The sequence below is a fragment of the Mus musculus genome, chromosome X, assembly GCF_000001635.26.
Source record: "Mus musculus strain C57BL/6J chromosome X, GRCm38.p6 C57BL/6J".
NCBI classification, from domain to species: Eukaryota; Metazoa; Chordata; class Mammalia; order Rodentia; family Muridae; genus Mus; species Mus musculus.
The window spans coordinates 143,352,582-143,373,059 of NC_000086.7; the positions used below are offsets into that span (position 1 = coordinate 143,352,582).

Here is a 20,478-nt window from a genome sequence, read left to right on the forward strand (position 1 = left end):
AGAGAATATGACTGTCTAATTCCATGTATAAAAAGTAAGTGAACTATTCAAATTCACAGATACAAGACATTGCTTGTCAGTCATCAGAAGTTTAGGGAAGATGGGGTGGAGGGTTGTGTTTAATGTATGGTTAGTTTCAGTTTGGGAAAAGAAAACTATTCTGGAAAGACATACTGCTGCTGATGCTGATGATATAACAAGGTTAATGTTCTTGAATGACACGGACTTAAACCTAAAATGGCCTAAATGATTAACTGTGTGCCTTGTATATTTTACATAACAGAAGAGGAAGGAATGAAGCAATCAAAACTTTAAAAATAAAAAGAGAATAAACAGGAGGGAAGTTAGTTAAGAAGGAAGCACAGCTATCAAGACAGCAGGAGGGAAGTCATGATTTCCTGATTTTTGCTGTTTAACTTTTTTTCTCCCATTGATAATGAAAGTGAAAGTTAGGCATTGTGGCAAATACCTGCAATCTCAGCATTCCAGACAAGGAGTGTGGACAACTTGGATTGAGGGGTTTTCTTTAGAAGATGTGGATAGATACTTTATAATCTCTGTCCAATTCTAAGGGAGAACAATGCCTCAAAACACTTTGCAAGTAGACACACAGATATGGCTGAATCATTGCTCACCCTCTGGGTCTTAGTGTGCATGTGGTAAAGACAGGGGACAACAAACACATCAAAACATTTACAAATAGAATACGTAGATGGTCAAATATAGACAGGAGGTGTATTTAGGAACAATCATTTGCTACCCCATGCCTGACAGTTTCAAAAATCGCTTTTAGGGGACAGCTGACTATAAAAGTCTAAATATAAAAATCAGAGAAAATCATTGTAATAAAGACTGTTATTTATCTTAGTGTCTGCAAATAATATGGCAAATCTTTCAGGTTATATTTATTTTGTTTCCAAAACCCTGAACTGAAACCCTTTGGCCCCAGGCAACAGATAGTGAAGATAGTGAGGACATATTGTTTTTCAATTAACCCCTAAGAAAAAGACTTGAGATCTGGTAACATATTATAGAAACTACTATGTCCTCTGCCATGAATAGAGAACACCCTGTTGTTAAGCAGAGGCCTGGTGCTCTGCAGCACTGGAATCTTGGAAAACGAGGGCATTACACATTAAGACTCCTCAATCTCAAAAAAAAAAGGTGGACAGTCATCGAGGAAGATAGCTGACATAAACCTCTAGCCTACACACACAAATATGCATATACATACACGTGTTCATACCCACATGTGAACACACACAGGTACACACACATACACACACTCACACACACGTGCACACACAAAAAGATGGGTTTATATATCAGGAAATTCGGTTTACAGAAAAAGAAAGATGTTGAAATGGTGCCCACCTCAGGTGTCAGACCTTGATGGGGAAATAGGGATGAGTGAGGCGAATGTGCTGACTTAACAGGCCTTGGAAGCACAGATCACAGGGAATCAATGTAGTAATCACCTCTTCCACATGCTGGAGCAGGAGTCAGGCCCTCGTTGAAGAGGGCCTGCAACTAGGATGAAAACCCACTGAAGGACATTTCACTGATCTGGGTCTTAAAATACCCTAGATGTGACTCTTGCTTCAAACAAAGTTGCAAACAGACTAAGTTGAAAACACTGATTTTATTTCAAACTATGTTGATTGCTTTTCCCTTTGAGAGTTTCATTTGTTTATCAGCAGAAATTCCTGGGCTAATTCCGAGAAATGCCATTCATTTCTGGCCAACAACAAGTCATGAACAATGGGTGGGGTAGAAGGGGAAGCTCCCCATGGAGGGTCTTGCTTTCTGGACATGATAGCCAGGGCCTCTGAATGTGCATGGTGGAAGAAGAGAAAGGCTTTGGGTGGGAGTACTGGGAAGGCCCGTGAAGGCAGGCCAAATGGCACACTGCATGCATGCCACTGCAGGCTTAGTCCTTGGGAAATGCTTCTCAGGCAAGATGTTGTCATGGTGCCCACAGCCCTTTGAAGATTAGCAGGGTCCTCTGACCAGTTCAGTCTTCCTGAGGATGGCTGCTCTCTGAGTTCTCCTGAGCTCCTTTCCCAGAGTCTCCCCATGGATGCAGTAACTTTATTGCCTTTTCCAAACCCAAGAGATGAAATTAATAAGAGTATCTGGGTTAAATGTATGAAACTAACAGCCCAAGTGCATCCGAGTTGGGTCTCGCAATCAACCTTTTATCATATTCCCCAAGGTTGCCCTTAAGCATGTGTAACTGTGAAGAGTACATATTTACAGACTTGTGGGAAAACTAGCCAGTTATGCTAAGGAACTCTTCCACATCAAGACACTCTCCATACAGTTTGGCTTGGAAGCGCATGCATATGATCCCAGTCCATAGGTAGCTGAGGTAGAGAACTGCTATGAGCTTGAGGACAACTGGCGACACAGTGAATTCCAGGGCCCAGAAATAGGGGACAGGAATGAAGCTTCATCCCGAAGAAATGATCAGAAAAGCTACTATGCCTTTCATTTCCTCGTGCATCAGACTGGAGGCCAATTTTCTTTGTAACTGAGGCTGACCTCGAGCCTCTGACCCTCCTGCCTCTACCTTCTGAGTGCTGGAATTACAAGCAGGTGCCACTACACCTAGTTTTATGTGGTGCTGGAGATCAAAAGCAGGGTTTTTTGTAGGTTAGGCAAATAGTCTACCAATTGTTTTGCATCCTTAGCCCCTTAACAGGTTATTGCTTTGACACACATGGCTTTTAGCAATTGACATAATCCAATGCTTTCTAACATATGCATCGAAGAACACTAAATCATACGAAGTGCTTTCCAAAATCATGAGTCCTATGGCTGAATAAGTCTGAGAAACACTTCATACTATACACATCTCTAATATATGATGCATGTTAATAGACTAATGGTTCTGAGAAGTCCTGCATTGAAAGTATCTGGTTGAATTCTAATTCTGAAACTTCCAAATATACTTGACCATACAAATATTTTCCCTAAAAAAAACCCTATTACCACACCACAAAGTTATGTTCCTTAGAGAAAACTTTGTTAAATACCATCCAGATTAAGAAACATCACTATAATAATGTTTTTTTAAATATTTATTTTTATTATTTTAAAAAATTGTGTGTGTGTGTGTGTGTGTGTGTGTGTGTGTGTGTGTTGGGGGATTGTCAGTGCTGGTTTTACATTTGGGTATGAACATGAGTACAGGAAGCCACAGAGGTCAGGGAACTGGATGACTTGGAGTTAGAGATACAGATAGTTATGACTGGCCCGACATGAGTACTGGGAACTGAACTCAGCTCCTCTGGACAGCAGAAAGGACTCTCAACTACTAAGCCATCTCTCCAGCCCCAAGGGATTTTTGAATATGGAAAACAAGAGGAAGAATTATTCTGAAGTTGCTGCTGCTTCCTTTTCCACCTTTGTAAGGGGCCAGCTAATGTCTGCTGAAGAGCTCTCTGTCCTGTCGCTACAGAAGAACCATATTATTCCTAAAAGCCTTGTTCTTATATAGGAACTCAAACTATTGGCGAAAAGGAATTCCCCAGCCTAACCTGAAGTGAAGTGACAAGTGACACTTTCTTGAAAAAGGGTTTAACATTGAATATTTTTCAAAATGTCCAAAGACCAGGAATGAGAAAATGACGTCAACAAAGATGGCAGATAAATGAAGATGTCTGAGAGAGTGCTCAGTGTAGACAGAGAGTCTAATGATCAGTGGTAGACATATCCTTTGATAATCTCTACCAGGCTGTATAGGAACAATAAAATTAATATTGATGATAAAATATTAATGATAACATAAAATAAACTATAAACTAGAGGCCAACAGTACAAAATTCTTATAATTCTGGATAGCTTTGTATCTTAAGCAAAATGTCTGGTGGTTTCCTTCCTTCCTTCCTTCCTTCCTTCCTTCCTTCCTTCCTTCCTTCCTTCCTTCCTTCCTTCCTCCCTCCCTCCCTCCCTCCCTCCCTCCCTCCCTCCCTGTTTTGCTCTTTCGTTCTTCCATTCTTTCTTTCTTTTTTGAGATATGGTTCCACTTTGTAGCTCTGTTATCCTGGAACTTATTCTGCAGACAAGGCTGGTCTCCAACTCACAGAGATCTGCCTGCATCTGACTCCCAAGTTCTGAGATTACAGGTGTATGCCACTGTGCCCGGCAAAATGTCAGTGGCTATTTGAAGATGCCAAAGAATGAACTCCGGATCTCACCCAGGCGAATATGTTTTGTTTTTGACACGGGGACTCATTATGTGGGCCAAGCCAGCCTTGAGCTCACAATCTTTTTGACTTAGCCTCCCAAGTATTATAAGCATGAGCTACCAGGTCTAGCAGTGATTTTGCTTTGTTTTAAATACGTGAATCTTTTTTTTAAAAAATGAAATGTATTCCTTCACAATTTCCTAAACGTACACCAAATGCCTCCTGATTACCCTCTCCTATCCTTTATCCCCCTCTTACTGTGTCAACTGATCTTCTTCACTATGTGCTAACCCTGCTACACAAGCTACATCCATAAGGTCTCACCAACATGACTACCCAAACTTAAGCTGAACAAGGGGGTCATGAGAAACTACGTAGGGAGAAAAGCCCACAAGACTTCAACCCTACACAAAGAACTACAATTGACTGAGTAAAGTTGAAAGTGGGATAGGTAGCCCTTTCCAAGGAAGAGCATACCAACTGGTTGTCTAGCCACAAATAACTGTGAAAATATACATGCAAGTGACACTGTACAGCCTCAACAGGTTATATTTGGGAATACATGTGTATATACAAATATATATATATGAAATACCAACTAAAATATAAAGAGAGACCGTGAATTTGAAGGAGAGGAGAGAATAGTATATGGGAGTGTTTAGAAGGAGGAAAAAGAGGAATGCAATTAAAGTACAATTGAAATAAAGAAAGGGAAACAAAAGGGAAGGAGGAGACAGGAGAAGAAAAGAGAGGAGAGGAGAGGAGAGGAGAGGAGAGGAGAGGAGAGGAGAGGAGAGGAGAGGAGAGGAGAGGAGAGGAGAGGAGAGGAGAGGAGAGGAGAGAAAGAAATCTCCTGGGTTGATAAGATTTCATACCACAGCTACAATATTCATCTACTAGAAAAAAGGGATAAAACTGAATTGGCTGTTTAGAGGTCATCAGCTTTTTCAACAAAATATAAAAGGTGAATACAGAATCTAAAAATAACATAGGAAAGGAGGAAAAGGGAATGATGATCAGAAATAGGTAATGGCAAGAATAACAAAGCAGCTGAGAGTAAAAGGATGAGCCTGAAGAAGATGGAGAGAGGCTCAGTGAGTGAAGTGCTTGCCACACAAGCATGAAGATAGGACTTCAGATCCCCACAATTCATATAAAAAGCAGATAGGGGTAGGGGTATGGTCCATCTGTAATCCTAGAACAGAGACAATAGGGAGGGGCTACCAGGAGTAAACTCTCGAGCCAAATGAGTCAACCCAGTAACTTTTGGATGGAGTGTGTGACTCTCCTCAATATATATGGTGGAGAGTGCTCAAGGAAATCATTCAACTTCAAACTTCACCCTTTATTGTGTGTAAGCACAAAGGTACAATGCACTCCCCCCCATATATATATATATATATATATATATATATATATATATATATATATATATATATATACACATATACATGAACATACACCGCACACACCATAATTAAAGAAAAACAAACAAACAAACAAACAAACAAACAAGAACAAGGAAGTCTAAAAATTTGAAAGTGGATCTAGAATTATTTTGAACTCATCTGAAAATTGTACTTCTATTTATCTACCCAAAAGAACCAAAAACACGTGCCACACAAAATCTTGTAGCCAAATACTCATAGTACATTGCTGACAACAGGCAAATAGAGGAAAGAACAGACATGAACACCAACTGATGAGATGATAAACACATGTGATATGCTGGATTGAAAGATAATGGCCCCCATAGGCTCATTTATTGGCTCCCTTAGTCCTTAGTGGTGAAGTGTTTAGAAGATTAGGAGGTGTGTCCTTGTTGGAGCAGGAACGGTGCTGGGGGTAGGCTTTGAAGCTTCAAATCTAATGCCACCAGGCAAGTGTCTTATCTTTTTCTGTCCCTTTCCATTTCCCTGTCCCCCCAACCAACTACAGACCAGGAAATCACTCTGAGCTACTACTCTAGCACCATGTGTGCCCACCATGCTCCCTGTCACAATGATAATGGACTGAAACCATAAGCAAGTTCCTAATTAAATGATCGGTTATGCTGTGTCTTCACAGCAACAGAACAGTGACTAAAACGAGTAGTATGACCATGATGTTATTCATCCATAAAAAAAAAAAAGTACTGAACCGTTGACACATACTATAACATAGCCCAAGATTTGAAAACATGCTAAGTGAAAGAAGCCATAAGTCAGTCCCCTTCCTGAATGAATTCCAGAATAGTCACAGCCACAGACTCATAAAGTAGATTAGTTCTTGATGGCAGCTGAGGGTAAGGGAGATGACAAGTAACTGTGTAATGTGTTTAAGGCATCCCAACATTATAAATGTTCTTAATATTACTGAATTGCATGCTTTTAAATGATAAATTTTATGTTGTGTGAATTTTATTATAACATAAATAAATAAATAAATAAATAAAATCCCTCTTATCTCCTTGCATTATTGTACAAACAAACAGAACTAAAAGGAGCAAAAGAAGCCTTCTTCTTTTGTTGCTATTAAAGCTGGAAGTCAAAGGCACAGCTATTTGATTAAATGTATGGGATGGGAGCAAAGAAACAAAACGCATGTAGTTAGTATTAAAATATGAAAAGATGGGTGCATAGTGGTCAAGGGATTTGTTCTCCTTCCTCTATAGTGTCAAAAGCCAAGGAGCCTATATCTATCTCATCTTACATAGTGCTTTCTGCTGGAGTATGGATTTATACAAAGTAAATCTGTATATATGTATGTTGAATAAGAATAACAGATTAGTGCAAAGGAGACATTTCCTTCATTTGTACATAAGATTTTGCACTACCAAGTAACAGAAATTCAGTGCCAAGTACATTGACTGAGTTGCACCAACAAGCCATGAAGGTCTATAATCTTGTTCCCAAACACCCTTCCTTTGTCTTATCTCTGATTTGGTGACACATAATTTTTAAGGTGCTTATAATTATGAGGGTTGTTCTCTTGTCCAGAACTTGGCACCCTCAGACCTTCCTTATCCCCAATGTAGGACACTGTCACCATTTTATATGTTAAAGATTCTATTATTGTAATATTGCTTAATTGAAAATATAAGAAGCCCTTTAAGTTCCACTTGTATTTATTAGTATATTGCTTTATCAGTATTCCAGTTATAGATTTCATAACTCATGAGTTGTTTTCTCTAATCTTAATTTTTCTCAAATGCTCTGCCAGTTATAGATTTCATAACTCATGAGTTGTTTTCTCTAATCTTAATTTTTCTCAAATGCTCTGCAATTTTTCAATGTACAACTTGACAGAAACTGATGGTTTTCAGAGTTACACTATTGTCTTATAGCAGAAATATCTGTGTTTGTAAGCTTATCCACAACTCAGCTATTGGTAAAAGACATGACATAGAGTTTCTAGCCTTCCCCTTAGGAGAACAGTGCTTCACTAGGAAAGACTTACTGCCCCACCAGAAATGACAAAGATCAGGATTGAGGGAGGTAATACCACTATGTCTCTATCCCTAATAAAATCATGTCAAAGAGCCAAACTTCTTCACACCTAGCAGAAAGAAAACAGTGTGGATTAGGCAGCCAGTAACCAGATCAAATCAGCTATTTTGGCCATTTTATAACAACTCTTTAATAACCTAGGAATGCTGGAACACCTCCAAGGGAACCCAAATTTATTAATTCTGAGTAGCAAACTCTCATGGAATAAACATTAGGAATTCTTAGATTAAAAAAAAAATCATGGTTTAGGGTCCCGTTCAGTAAGTTCAGTAAGTAAGTGACAAAAAATATGTATAAAAGCAAAGGGAAAGATTTTGTTCCCTATCCTTTCCTTACTACATTTTTACTCTAATAGAGAAGATAGGGAAATGCATTGCTACAGGCTTCTCAAGGACCACATACAGTCAGTCCTACTTAGGGATGAGGACAGGATCAATGACACCCGTGACTCCTAGCAGTTTAAACTTTCCCCAGCCTTTGTGTAGCAGTAGCTTCTTTGGGCCAAGTAGAGGCCTGTGGTATGTGATCAAAAGAAGAAACCACTGCTTATCTGCGCTTCATGGCAATCAGTATCTATTTTTTTTCTTTTTTACTGGAAATTCTGGAAAAGCAGTTTGCATACTCTGATATATATCTTTTGCAGGAGCTACAGGACACAACCACACACAGGTAAGACCTTTGGGAAATTTGAGAGTAAATGGTCTATAACAAAAGGTATGGGATCAAAGAAACAACTGGTAATACACAATCCCTCTATCTTTTTTTTTTCAAGACAGGGTTTCTCTGTATAGCCCCGGCTGTCCTGGACTCACTCTGTAGACCAGGCTAGCCTCGAACTCAGAAATCCGCCTGCCTCTGCCTCCCAAGTGCTGGGATTAAAGGTGTGCGCCACTACCGCCTGGCTCCCTCTATCTTTTTTTTTTTTTAAGCATGACACTTAGAACCCTTCCTCTAAGTTTGCCATTACCAAAATGAGTGCTCCCTTGTACTTCACAGTGCTGTTTGCAATTATGGAAAAATCACTGTCTAAGATATAGAGCTTATATGTTTTCAGTCTATGGAACTCATTTATTCTTATTCTTTCTCCCTCCCCTCTCTCTTTCTATCAATAAATATAGCTTTTAAGTATAATTTTCTTTTTAAAACTGGCATACAAAATAACAGATTTCCCTGTGTCATTTTCATATACAGTTTTGGTTGGACAACTCTCTTCTTAGTCCTCTCCCATATCTTTTTGTCTCCCTCCCCCTCCCCGCTACTAGCATCCTAGGTCCCAGTATTATTTCCCCTACTATTTTTATATCACATGTATGGTATTACCATCCCCATTGCTCTCCCTAGAAGCCTCTCCTCCCCACTATCATTGGACCGTTTCTAGTTTTCATTCATCTATATTTACTCACATTATGTAGATATGCATATACAACATCAGTAACTATGATACACATATGAAAGAGAAAATATGGCATTTAACTTCCTGAGTCTGGGTTACTTCACTCACTGTAGTATCTTCTGCTTCCATTGAGCGTCCTGCATACTCTAATTTTGTTTTCCTTTATGTGTGAACAAAATTCCATTATATATATATATATATATATATATATATATATATATATATATATATATGTACCACTTTTCCATTATCATTTCACCTGCAGATGGATGCGTAGGTTGATTCTATTTCCTAGATATTGTGAATAGAGCAATAGAATATATGCCTAGAGATGATATAGCTGGATTATATAGTAATTTTTAGTTGTGGTGCTTTTTCTTTGATCAAGCATTTCTGTGGCTCTGAAGGCATGAGTTTCTTCATGCCTAATAATCACTGAAGCGAAAATAATATACAGGTGTCATCAAATTTACTGCCCTGTCTCATAGGAGGACTATGACACTCCATCTTACATGGGTGGGATGTTTATTTCTAGAAATATTCAGTTAAGAGACTAAAATGTCTATACAGTAGAACTGAGATCAACAGCTACATAGCAAAACTTTTATCAAACCCACTCTTTTCTGTTATGGTTTAAACCATTTACTTTTGTTTAGTTTCATAGAAAGAAAAATTAACTGCTTGCACTCTGGTCAGATATGGCAGAGGAGAAATCATGAAAAATCCCTTGGTTCTTTCCAAATGAAGAACAAGGATGATGTGAAACTAAATTAAATAAGAATTTAAATGTAAAAAAAAAACCCATAGGAATAAGGTAAAATAGTTTGTAGAATCAGGTGTACAAGAGTACAGTAATGATTGAGTGCTAAATCAAGTGGTCAGCTGGCAACTGGAACAACATACAGATAGGTGACACTAGCTAAGGTGGAATTACAGTCTGAAAATGGCTTCTGTGTGAAGCTGGTATTAGGGTTTGGTATCCCTGAAAGGCTGGCAACATTAGTGAATATAGTGCACTATTAAGATGGAGAAGAACCTTTAGAAAATGGGGCATTTCCTTGAAGGAAATAGCGAGACCTTGATCTCCCCTCCTCACTCAACTCTTTGCTTCTCTCTCTCTCTCTCTCTCTCTCTCTCTCTCTCTCTCTCTCTCTCTCTCTCTCTCTCTCTCTCCTCTTTCCCAACTTCACATGACCAAAAGCAACACAGCCAAATGACCCCGTACTAAAACCTCAGAAAAGGTGAACCAAAATAAATCTGTTTTTTTTTTTCTTTTCAGTTAATTTGGGTTTTCGCACATTTATTGTCATAACAATACAAATGACTGGCATGGCTGAGGGCCAAGGTCACATGTTTTACATCTAAAAAGGCTCTAATATAATCCTGCCCACACTGTGTTGTTCTCCTAAAATACACTGATTACCCAAGGTTGGCAGTTGTAGTTGAGATCCTATTTCAAGAACATTATGAAATAATAACACTCTACATTGAAACAAAAGTTTCCATCAAGGTAGGAGGTACCTAGTACCAAAATCCTAGGTTAGAGCTAAATGTGCAAAAAGGACTGAAATAACCATTCATGAAGGAAAAAAGGTCTTGTTCAAGATAAAATTTAATGGAGAATAGATTTTAAGCAATATCTAGAAAAATAAGAAAAATTCATAACTAAGAAAAGCTTTCAAGAAACTGCAGAAAGGCTAGAATTTACATCTAAAAAAACCCAAATATTTTCACTTAGAATGTAGTATAAGAAAATTTCAAATACTTAAAACAACAAAACAAAAAGAGAGTCAGCCCCAAGAAATTATAACCCAGATTTTAAAATAACATGTCAATATTTTTTAAATATAGTTTGAAAACTTGGAAGAAAATAAGATAAGTAAACAAAACCTAACAGATTGTCCAAATAATATGTCTGAAAGGAATTTATAAACTAGAGAACAGAATTGATGAAGTATCATTGTGGGCAATACGTGCAATGAAAAAAGTAAAGGAGACATCAGGAGGCACAGAGGACAAATTAAATGAGGTGCAAATATTTACATCAAATACAGTTTTATAGCACCAGGAAGGCTGAGGCAGAAGGAGTAGAAGTTTAAGGCTAGTGTGGGATATATGAAACTTTATCTCAAAAAATAAATGAAGAAAGGGGGGAGGTGTTCCAACAATGAGAAGCAAGATATAGGGATGATTATTTTTATAAAACTGATAAATGACAAACATATTTCTCAGTCCTTAGGCTGAAAAAAAAATCTTAAAAACAATCATACTGTTGGGCACAGTGGCACTCCCCTTTAACCCTAGTACTTGACAGGCACAGGCAGGAAGGTCTTTATGATTTTGAGGCCAGCCTACTCTACATAGTGAGTTAGTTGCAGGACAGCCAGGGTTATTTAGAAAAATTTTGTTAACAAACAGCAACAACAACAACAAAAAGGAATCACACCAAGAAGGCTAAGGAAATATAAATTATACTTAAACACATCTCAATTTATTCGTCAAAGTAAAAGAGATAATCTTTCAAAATGAAGGAAATAAAAGGACCTACAGCAGAACTATAATCAAATAGTTCAATTTTATCCATGAACAGAAGAAGCCAGGAAGCCATTTAGAAATAACTTCAAAATTGCTGAGAGAAATTGAGCATCCTAAAATTTTATACCCAGCCAAATTAGCATTAGAAAATGGCAACAACCTCATAATTTTTGCATATAAGGGCTAGAGAATCTAGGAACAACTATTCACAGAAAGACTTTGCATAATGAAGAAGAAATATTAACTTTCTTAGATGCAAACTGCAAGAGTAAGGAAAGGAAAAACGGTTTCTATGCACTGTAAAATTAGCTTTTCAAGTCATTTTTTTTCACCTTTTATCCCTCTGGAATTTTTGAACTCAATTTTCTTGACATTTTCCTCTTCTGTTAGAATAACTGCTAGCCCCTATTTACCATTTTTTGTTAATAATCATTTTCTACCATTGACCCACAATTTAAGAAGCTTTTGTTTAGATAAGTTCTTATGACATTAGGCCACTTTGTGAGATGTCTTGGAGATATTTTATAGTGATTTGATAGGCTATTTGGCATACTAAAGAAAGGATCAGAAATACTGCTCTCTCTCATTTACCAATGCTTCTTACAATCCAATTCAAGGAGAAGCAAATGAACACTTTCAAACCAGCATGGTTTTTGTAGGAATTTACCCTGAAAACCAACTTTCAGATTGGTCATTTCCTCATGTCTTGATGCATATACAATCATCATCAACATTTGATCTGCATGCGATATTTTGTCATGAGAAAATTAATGTCTTTGTTTATTGGAATGTATTTACTAGGACATGAGCGTGTACTTTATAGAGGAATATCAATAAAGCAATGGATTATTTATAAAGGGATTTACTTCTGTACGCAGTAAATCTAAAACCTGCAATTAATTTTGAAGAGTTCTCTGACTCCCTCCAGTCTACTCAGGAACCTTTGTCTCATCAGTTTCCTTCCTCAGCACAATGAATAAAACTAGAAGGTAGCAAGGCTTTCACTCTGCAGATCTCAAGACTGCTAGCGAATCTCTCCATGGTTCTAAGACTCTGGTGCAGGAACCAGGCACTAGTCACATCAAAAGAAAGTATAATTGAGGAGACCTCTACTTCAGGAAAATGCCCTAACCATACACTGAAATCAGGCTTGCCAACAACATTGTGAAAAAGTTTCTAACTGGTTGTCCCCAGATTTGCCCTTAACAATGTGTACCTAATAACAACTGTGTAGTGTGGAGGAGGTGACTGTTCGGCAGGCAGGCAGCTTTACACTGTCATAAACCTTACTGGTTCAGTTCCTTTGATTTATGAACTGCTCCTCATCATTTTGAAGCTATGCATGGATGCAATTCCAGAACTAATTGTATAGGACACGTGCCACAACTCCCCTGTTACCTACTGCCCATGGCAGGAAGAGGCTGTTTATAGTTATAATTCATTTCTCCCCTTTCATTCCCTTTCAAATGATTAAAAGCCCAATGAAAATCTGTTACCGGGTACACAATAACATATTAGAACCTAGAATGTGTCCCATTTGGGCTATAAAGTGTATTTAGGGGGCCAGTTTAAGTTGTCTAAAATGTTTGAATTTTATTTCTGACTGGAAGTTTAACTTCTGGGGGAGTTTAGAAAGATTAGTTAGATCAGGCAAAAACAGAAAACAGAGAGTCACAGATTGGAGAAACAGAGGCAAACTGGATTACCTGGGCAGCGGGGGCAACAGAGATGAGGAATATGCACGGGTGAAAGGCAATGAAGACTTGGACATCTGACTCGGCTGCAAAGCACATTCCCATTCTGAAAAAGAGAAGGCAAAGAGAGAGTGGGAGAAAAAAATATGTCTTTCAAAGGTCACTGGGATTATGCCAGTTTGGGAAACAGTCATGCAGGGACTTACCCAGACAGTGAATAATGTATTCCCAAGAATCTGAATGCAATCAGCTTTCTTTTTATTTATTTTTTTCATCCTTTTCCAACTCCTAGCACCTCTGCTGGGTTGATTGGAAGCATATCAGCACACCTTTTATGAGGCTGGGTTCAACGTAGACCCAGGTTTCAGGCCTCCTATATTTAATAATAAATATGGGAGGCTTCCTCTGGCCTCCCATAGAACTCTCTGTGATAGTTCTACCCTTCTCAGTTCTAGCTACATGGCTTTTCCAAGAGCCTATTTTGATTTCATAACCACCTGCCTGATGCCATAGAAGAGAAAGGGTGGTGAGTAACAGGTCCCTGGAGAGCTGCTTCCCAGCCCTGTACAGAGACATCCCTGGCATGTGAGTCCTTGCATTCAGCTTTGCCTTGGTTCCTTAGGCTTCGTGACTCCTCTCCTCATTTCCCTTTTCAGTCAACAGTGGTTTCCAAGAACAAGCAAGAACTAGAAATTGAGCTGATCAGCTAGTATGTCTGGATGAGGCAACTTGGTCCCTGTATGACTTAGTGATACATGATCCCCAACCACGACAGCTCTCAGTCATTGCTAGAACAAAGGAAGCTTTGGAAATGCATTTTACATTTACATTTACATATCCCATCCATAATTCATCTGAAGGAAGGGTGACTTGCATCTGTCAGGCTGTTACAGGGTAAAGGGTGGTGAAGTGCACAGAGAAAGAATATGCCTAGTGTGTGAGCTGTTGGCATCGGGATCATGTTAACATTTTCACTGCCTTGTGGACTTCAAAGCCTCGGCCCCCAAGGGCTAGCTGTCCATCTCCAATGTACTGTGTCAAGAATCTGACAAAATAATGCCATACCAGGCAGTTAATCAGCCCCCAGATTCTCTACTTAATACAATCCCTAGCCATTTAAAGAGGCAGGCTTCTTTTATGCAGACTGGAATCACCTTACTACAATTCTTTTTTTCTCATGTGCATTCTAGAATAAAGTTTTATAATACTGCATTTGGAAATAGTAGAGAGGCTCTTAATGCACCACACTCCTCAGGGCCAGGTAGCAGCATCTGAAGATGAGCTCTCAGAAGCACATCAGAAAGCATGGTTCCTGGTTGAGAAGAAAACTCAATCTTTAACGCTGTATACTGAATTAATTTCTACACTCTAGAGATGAATAAGAGTACTGAAAACTGTAATGATAATGATGGCAGTACACATTAACATTGATTACTCATACATTGTTTTAGATGAATTAGTGTATTTAATTCTCAGTACAACATATGAAATAAGTAATATCATTATGTCTTATTTTGAAACAGGTAGACTCAAATTCATGATCCTTTGACTCAGCTTCCTGGATGCTGAAATCCACAGGCCTGCTACCTGACACAAAGTTATCCTGTCTGAAAGAGGAAACTGAAGGACCCTCACAGAGGTTATAGGTAAATTACCCAACATACCACGTACTATAGGTGGCTTCCTTTAGAATCTGAAAATTAGTCTACTGCAAAGTTAAAACTCCACAAGCCCTGGATACCTCCTGCTCTTATCATAGCTGGAAGCTGCCTTACACAAGGTAAAAATTTGGAAAGTCCAAAGATCTGTTCACATAGCAAAAAAGAACAAGCTTCAGTGACTGTCTGCTCTAGCTAGCCACAGGAGTTACATGCAGCCTTTACCGTGGACCTTAAGAAACGAGTTCATACTATGCATTCATAAGTCTCAGTTCTTAAAGATGCCGATGAGGCTTTCCTTCCCAATAGGCTTAATGCTGTGGTTTCCATTCAAGGAAATAACCATGCTTGGAGATATTATTTGTTGCCGCACCTGGGGTTGCTTCTACTATCATCTAGAGAAAAGATCAATGTTTCTACTATCTGATTCTCCTACATTCTCCTATTATGTCCTATATAATTAGCTTAAAAGCCCATAGAAATTTATTTATAGTAAATATTTACAGATGTTAAGGAAAACAAACCAAACTTTAACAGAAAATAAATCAGGAGAGATACTCTTTCCAATCTATCCTCTATGCCCTGTGCCCCTTTCTTTAATGCGGACCTTAAATTTGCTATCTAACCAAGAATTTTTTTATCAAGTATTACTGATTCTCCTACCTGTACCTCATGTGCCATGTCACCTGGGTGCTTACCAATATTTCTTGTGACTGTAATCACCTAGGCTCTCTGGCCAAATGAGCATTGATAACCTCCCCATGTGCTAAGGAGTGAAGAAAGAAATCTCATGTCATAAAGTAATGTACCTCAGAGCAGATGCAGTTCACACAGTAAACCAGTCCATACGGTTCCAGGTAGGGATGCCATTTCTCACCCACTCTATACTTCTTGTCTTGAAACACGCAATATGTGTCTGAGTCTATTACAGGGGAGGGCGGGGAGAGGAGAACACAGTGTTAGAAAATATAGGCCAAGTTACAAAATTCAAAGGCAATCATGGGTTCTACCCATTGTACTTTGTACATCAAAGGAAGAGTCATTGCATTTGTAGAGCACCTACTGCTGGTTCAGTGTTTTATGTATTTTTTCTTACCTCATTTTTGCAATAACGCATAAAGGGAATATGACTATTGATCTTATTTTATGAATAAAGGAAGTCAAGAGACATAGTACTAGCAAGCAGCTGAGATGATACTGAAACCCAGGTTGATCTGATAGTGGAGCTCTAAATCTTACTTACAGCTCTGTTATAATAGCAATACAAGAAAACCTATCACTGGCCTTTTGGTTTCTAAAAAGGACATACTTCCTTTTCAAAGGTAAAATAATGAACACTTTGCTTCCATTTAACATACAGATTTTCTTGAGCATGAACAATCTTCAGTTTGCTCAAATCATAACTTCCTTTTGTTGGAATATTTTTTATAGGGCTGGAGATATTCCTTAAAAGTTAAGAGTACTTCCTGTCTTCCAGAGAACTTGGATTCAATTCATGGCACCAATGTGGCAGCATAAAAACATCCATAATGCCAGTTCCAGACAATCTGGTGTCTTTTTCTGGCCTCTGCAGGCAACAGCACAGACGTGGTACACAGGCATACATACAGGCAAAATATCATATATATAAATAAATATATATATTTAATTTTATGAGTGTGGGTACTTTGCCTATATGCATATCTATTTACTACATGCATGTCAGTGCCCATAGAATCCAGAAAAGGGCATTGAATCTCCTGGAATTGGAGATATAGCTGTTTGTGTTAAGCCATGTTGAGGTTCTGAACAGAGTCTGGGTCTTTTGCAAGAGCAACAAGTGTTCTTAACTACCGGGTCATCTCTCTTGCCCCTAAAACTTTTTATAGTTAAAATTTGCACTATACTGCAGGATGTTTGAGCATATTCCATGTTATTTGTCATGTAATACATGTACTTGTTATTTAAAAAGTAGACATTTATTCTTTATATTCAATTCATCACATATTTTTGGATATATATATATCCAAAGATTTCCACATCTCATTACAGAGATGCTCATCCACATACATTGTTTCTTTATTCATAATTGTCATAAATTGAACACACCCTAGATGTCCATCAACTAATGAAAAGAAAATAAAAATCTAGTACTTTACACAATGGAATATTATTCAGCTGTTAAGAAAAATGAAATTATGAAATTGCAGGTAAATTAATAGGGCTAGAACCAATAATCCTGAATGAGGCAACCTACAGCCAGACAACACTGAATATTTTCTCTTATATGTGGAAGTTAGCATTCAAGCTTTATGTCTATGTGCTTTATTTACAATAACTGAAGTGATTTTGTGGTTAGTAAGGGACCTAGTGGTAGGAAAAAGGGGAAATAAAATATGGTGCTATAAAGGAAATGATGGGGAAACTGGAATAGACTAGAAGGACTATTATAGGGAGGGCGATGGGAGGGCAGGTTGAAGGAGGAACTGTGAAGAGGGACAGTGCCTCATTGGGAGACAATGCCTCAACTAGACTTCTTATACCAACAAGTAAAGGCTTCAACACCAGGAATAGGTTATACATTGTTGATTTGTTAGTCAAAGGAAAGCCATAGACCCTTGCAAACATCACAGACTATTTACTACCAAGGCTACAGGTTACTTGCCACAACTTGACAGTAAGGCCTTATTGCTGAAGGCACCACACACCTATGTAATCCAACATAGAAAAAACAAGCGGGTACCCAACGATAAGCATCATCCCTACTGACTAGTGTTCATGGTGCTGGGAAGTATTATGCGTGTTACCAGAGGAGAAAAATAATCATCAATATTACTCAGTTATGAATCATATGACATACAAAACCAATTCACATGCAAGTTATACTGATGTAAATTAAATCTAATAGGATGTTAAAAGGATAATAATTTATGAGCAAGTGGAGCTTTATTGAAAATTGACAGCTAGTTCCTCATTCATAGGTCAATCAATATAATTACTATGTTTACAAATGGGGGATGATGCACATATCATTTTTGCAATAGATGTAGAACCTGAGTCTGACAAAATGGTACATTCACCCACCCATGGCTGAAACTCTTAGAAAACTGGAAAAAATTTCTTCAACCTTATGCATGGTATCTAAGAACAAAATTAACAACAGCAAAAATTTGGCTGACATTATACTCCCTTCATGGCAAAGGACTGATTTTTCCCCATTACTGAGAATTATATGATGATGTTGTCTGTTTTTATTTTCAATGTTAGCATGGGAAAGCAGGTCCAAAAAGTTTTATATATCACAAAGCAAAAATTAAAGTATTTACAAAGTGTCATTGTTTTCTAAAAAGAAAACTCACCAATCTATTAAAATGTTATTATGAATGGTTAATAGAATTTAGCAAGATTGTAGGGTTCAAGACCAACCATATTTACATATTCTATAATAAACAAAGAGAAACTGAAGTATGATTGGGTATGGCAGATCATTCCTTACACGTGGGGAACAAAGGCAGGAGGGCTGAAGAGATTTCACTTCCAGCCCATACTACAAATTGATATGCTGCCTCAAAAATGATATGAAAGCAAATGAGTTCCAAATAGTATATATAGTGTTTACAATAACTTCTCCCAAATATGAGCCTTTGGAAGTACACATCTAGCAAAACATATGCAAAGTTTGTACCAAGAAAACCATAACCTAGAAAAAGAAAGCTATAATGCATTGCTGGGAGGGACCAATGAAGGCCTGTAAGTCAGACACATTAATAATATTTGTAGGTTGGAAGATAAAGACATTTTAAGATGTCATTTCTCTCCAAAGTAGATAATAGTGTCCATGCATAGGCAAGTGGATCCCTAGCAGTTCAAGGCCAATCTGGTCTACATAGTAAATTTGACGCTAGCATGGACTTTATAGTAAAATTTTGTCTCAAATAAAAAGACACAAGTATCAGAAGGATATTTTATCTTAAAAAGATGGGAATCTAATAATACATTTTTATTGAAAGTAAAAGAAAGTAGAAGAACCAAAATAATTTTGAAAAAGAAAGATGTTATAGTTTTCAGTATCTATAGTATCAGCTAAAGGTTAGGTAAACAAACTAACAGAATACCTAAATTGATTAAACAAAGATACAAAGTCAGTTCTGTGAAGAAACAATAGTGTTTTAAACAAATTCAACAAACAATATAGAGCCATTTAAGTACTCCTGTGCAATATTTAAAGTTAGCCTTTTGCCATTTCTAATAACACATACAAAAATGAAGTTAAAAAACATGCCTGTAATCCCAGTAACAGAAAGGCTAATGCAGTGGGGGTGTGGGTGGGGGGATGCCCTGGCTTTAAGACCAGTGTAGGCAACATAGCAAGACCCTATCTTAAGATGGGTAGGTATGAATGAAGAGGAATAATTAAAGGAGAAGATATGATCTCAATATAGGCCATAGCAAAGATGTCGAAAACACACTGGAGAAAAGATAATATCTTCAACACATGGTACTGGGAAATCTGGTGGTTCACATTCAGGAGAACAAAACTCGATCTGTATCTATCAGCCTGCACAAAAGTGATTGACAAATGAATCAAAAACCTTAATGAGGAACCTCAAGTGATGAAACCGATGGAAGAAAGCATAGGCAGTTCCCTACATGATATAGGTGTAGGAAAGACAGAAAGAAAGTGAATCCAGACAGAAGATGAGGTGAGGAAGAACTGGGAGGAAGACATGGAGAGGGAACTGGAATCTGGATGATGTTAAAAGACTCGATCTTCGGGGGCTGGTTCAATAGTTAAGAGCATTGGCTGCTCTTCCAGAGGTCCTGAGTTCAATTCCCAGGAACCACATGGTAGCTCACAGTCATCTTTAATGGTTTCTTCTTCCTTTCCTTTCCTTTCCTTTCCTTTCCTTTCCTTTCCTTTCCTTTCCTTTCCTTTCCTTTCCTTTCCTTTCCTTTCCTTTCCTTTCCTTTCCTTTCCTCTCCTCTCCTCTCCTCTCCTCTCCTCTCCTCTCCCTCCCCTCCCCTCCCCTAACCTCCCCTCCCCTAACCTCCCCTCCCCTAACCTCCCCTCCCCTTTCATTTTTCTCTTCTCTTCTCTTCTCTTCTCTTCTCTTCTCTTCTCTTCTCTTCTCTTCTCTTCTCTTCTCTTCTCTTCTCTTCGCTTCTCTTCTCTTGGCTATTTTCTTTATTTACATTTCAAATGTTTTCCCCCTCCAGAAAACCCCTATCCCATCCCCCTTCCCTCTGCTTCTATGAGGGTGCTCCCCCCCCAGTCCCACCTCCCCACCCTGGCATTCCCCTACACTGGGGCATAGAGCCTTCACAGGACCAAGAGCCTCTCCTCCCACTGATGCCCGACAAGGCCATCCTCTGCTACATATGCAGTTGGAGCCATGAGTCCCTCTTTGGTTGGTGGTTTAGTCCCTGGGAGTTCCGGGGAGGGGGGGGGTCTGGTTGGTTGATATTGTTCTTCATAAGGGGTTGTGAACCCTTTCAGCTCCTTCAGTCCTTTCTCTAACTCTCCACTGGGGCCATCCA

The 20,478-nt window shown here is 38.4% G+C and overlaps 1 protein-coding gene across 7 annotated transcripts in view; it reads right to left on the minus strand.

Annotated features, from left to right (window-relative positions):
• Window positions 1-20,478, minus strand: part of Chrdl1 (chordin-like 1) — a 108,590-nt gene that overhangs the window by 66,908 nt on the left and 21,204 nt on the right. For all 7 annotated transcript variants that reach the window (XM_017318643.2, NM_001114385.1, XM_006529002.4 and 4 more), the window contains exons 3-4: window positions 15,771-15,883; window positions 13,316-13,409 (exon numbers count right to left, since the gene is read on the minus strand). In XM_017318643.2, coding sequence (XP_017174132.1) covers window positions 13,316-13,409; window positions 15,771-15,883 — 207 coding nt within the window. The remainder of the gene's footprint in view (window positions 1-13,315; window positions 13,410-15,770; window positions 15,884-20,478) is intronic.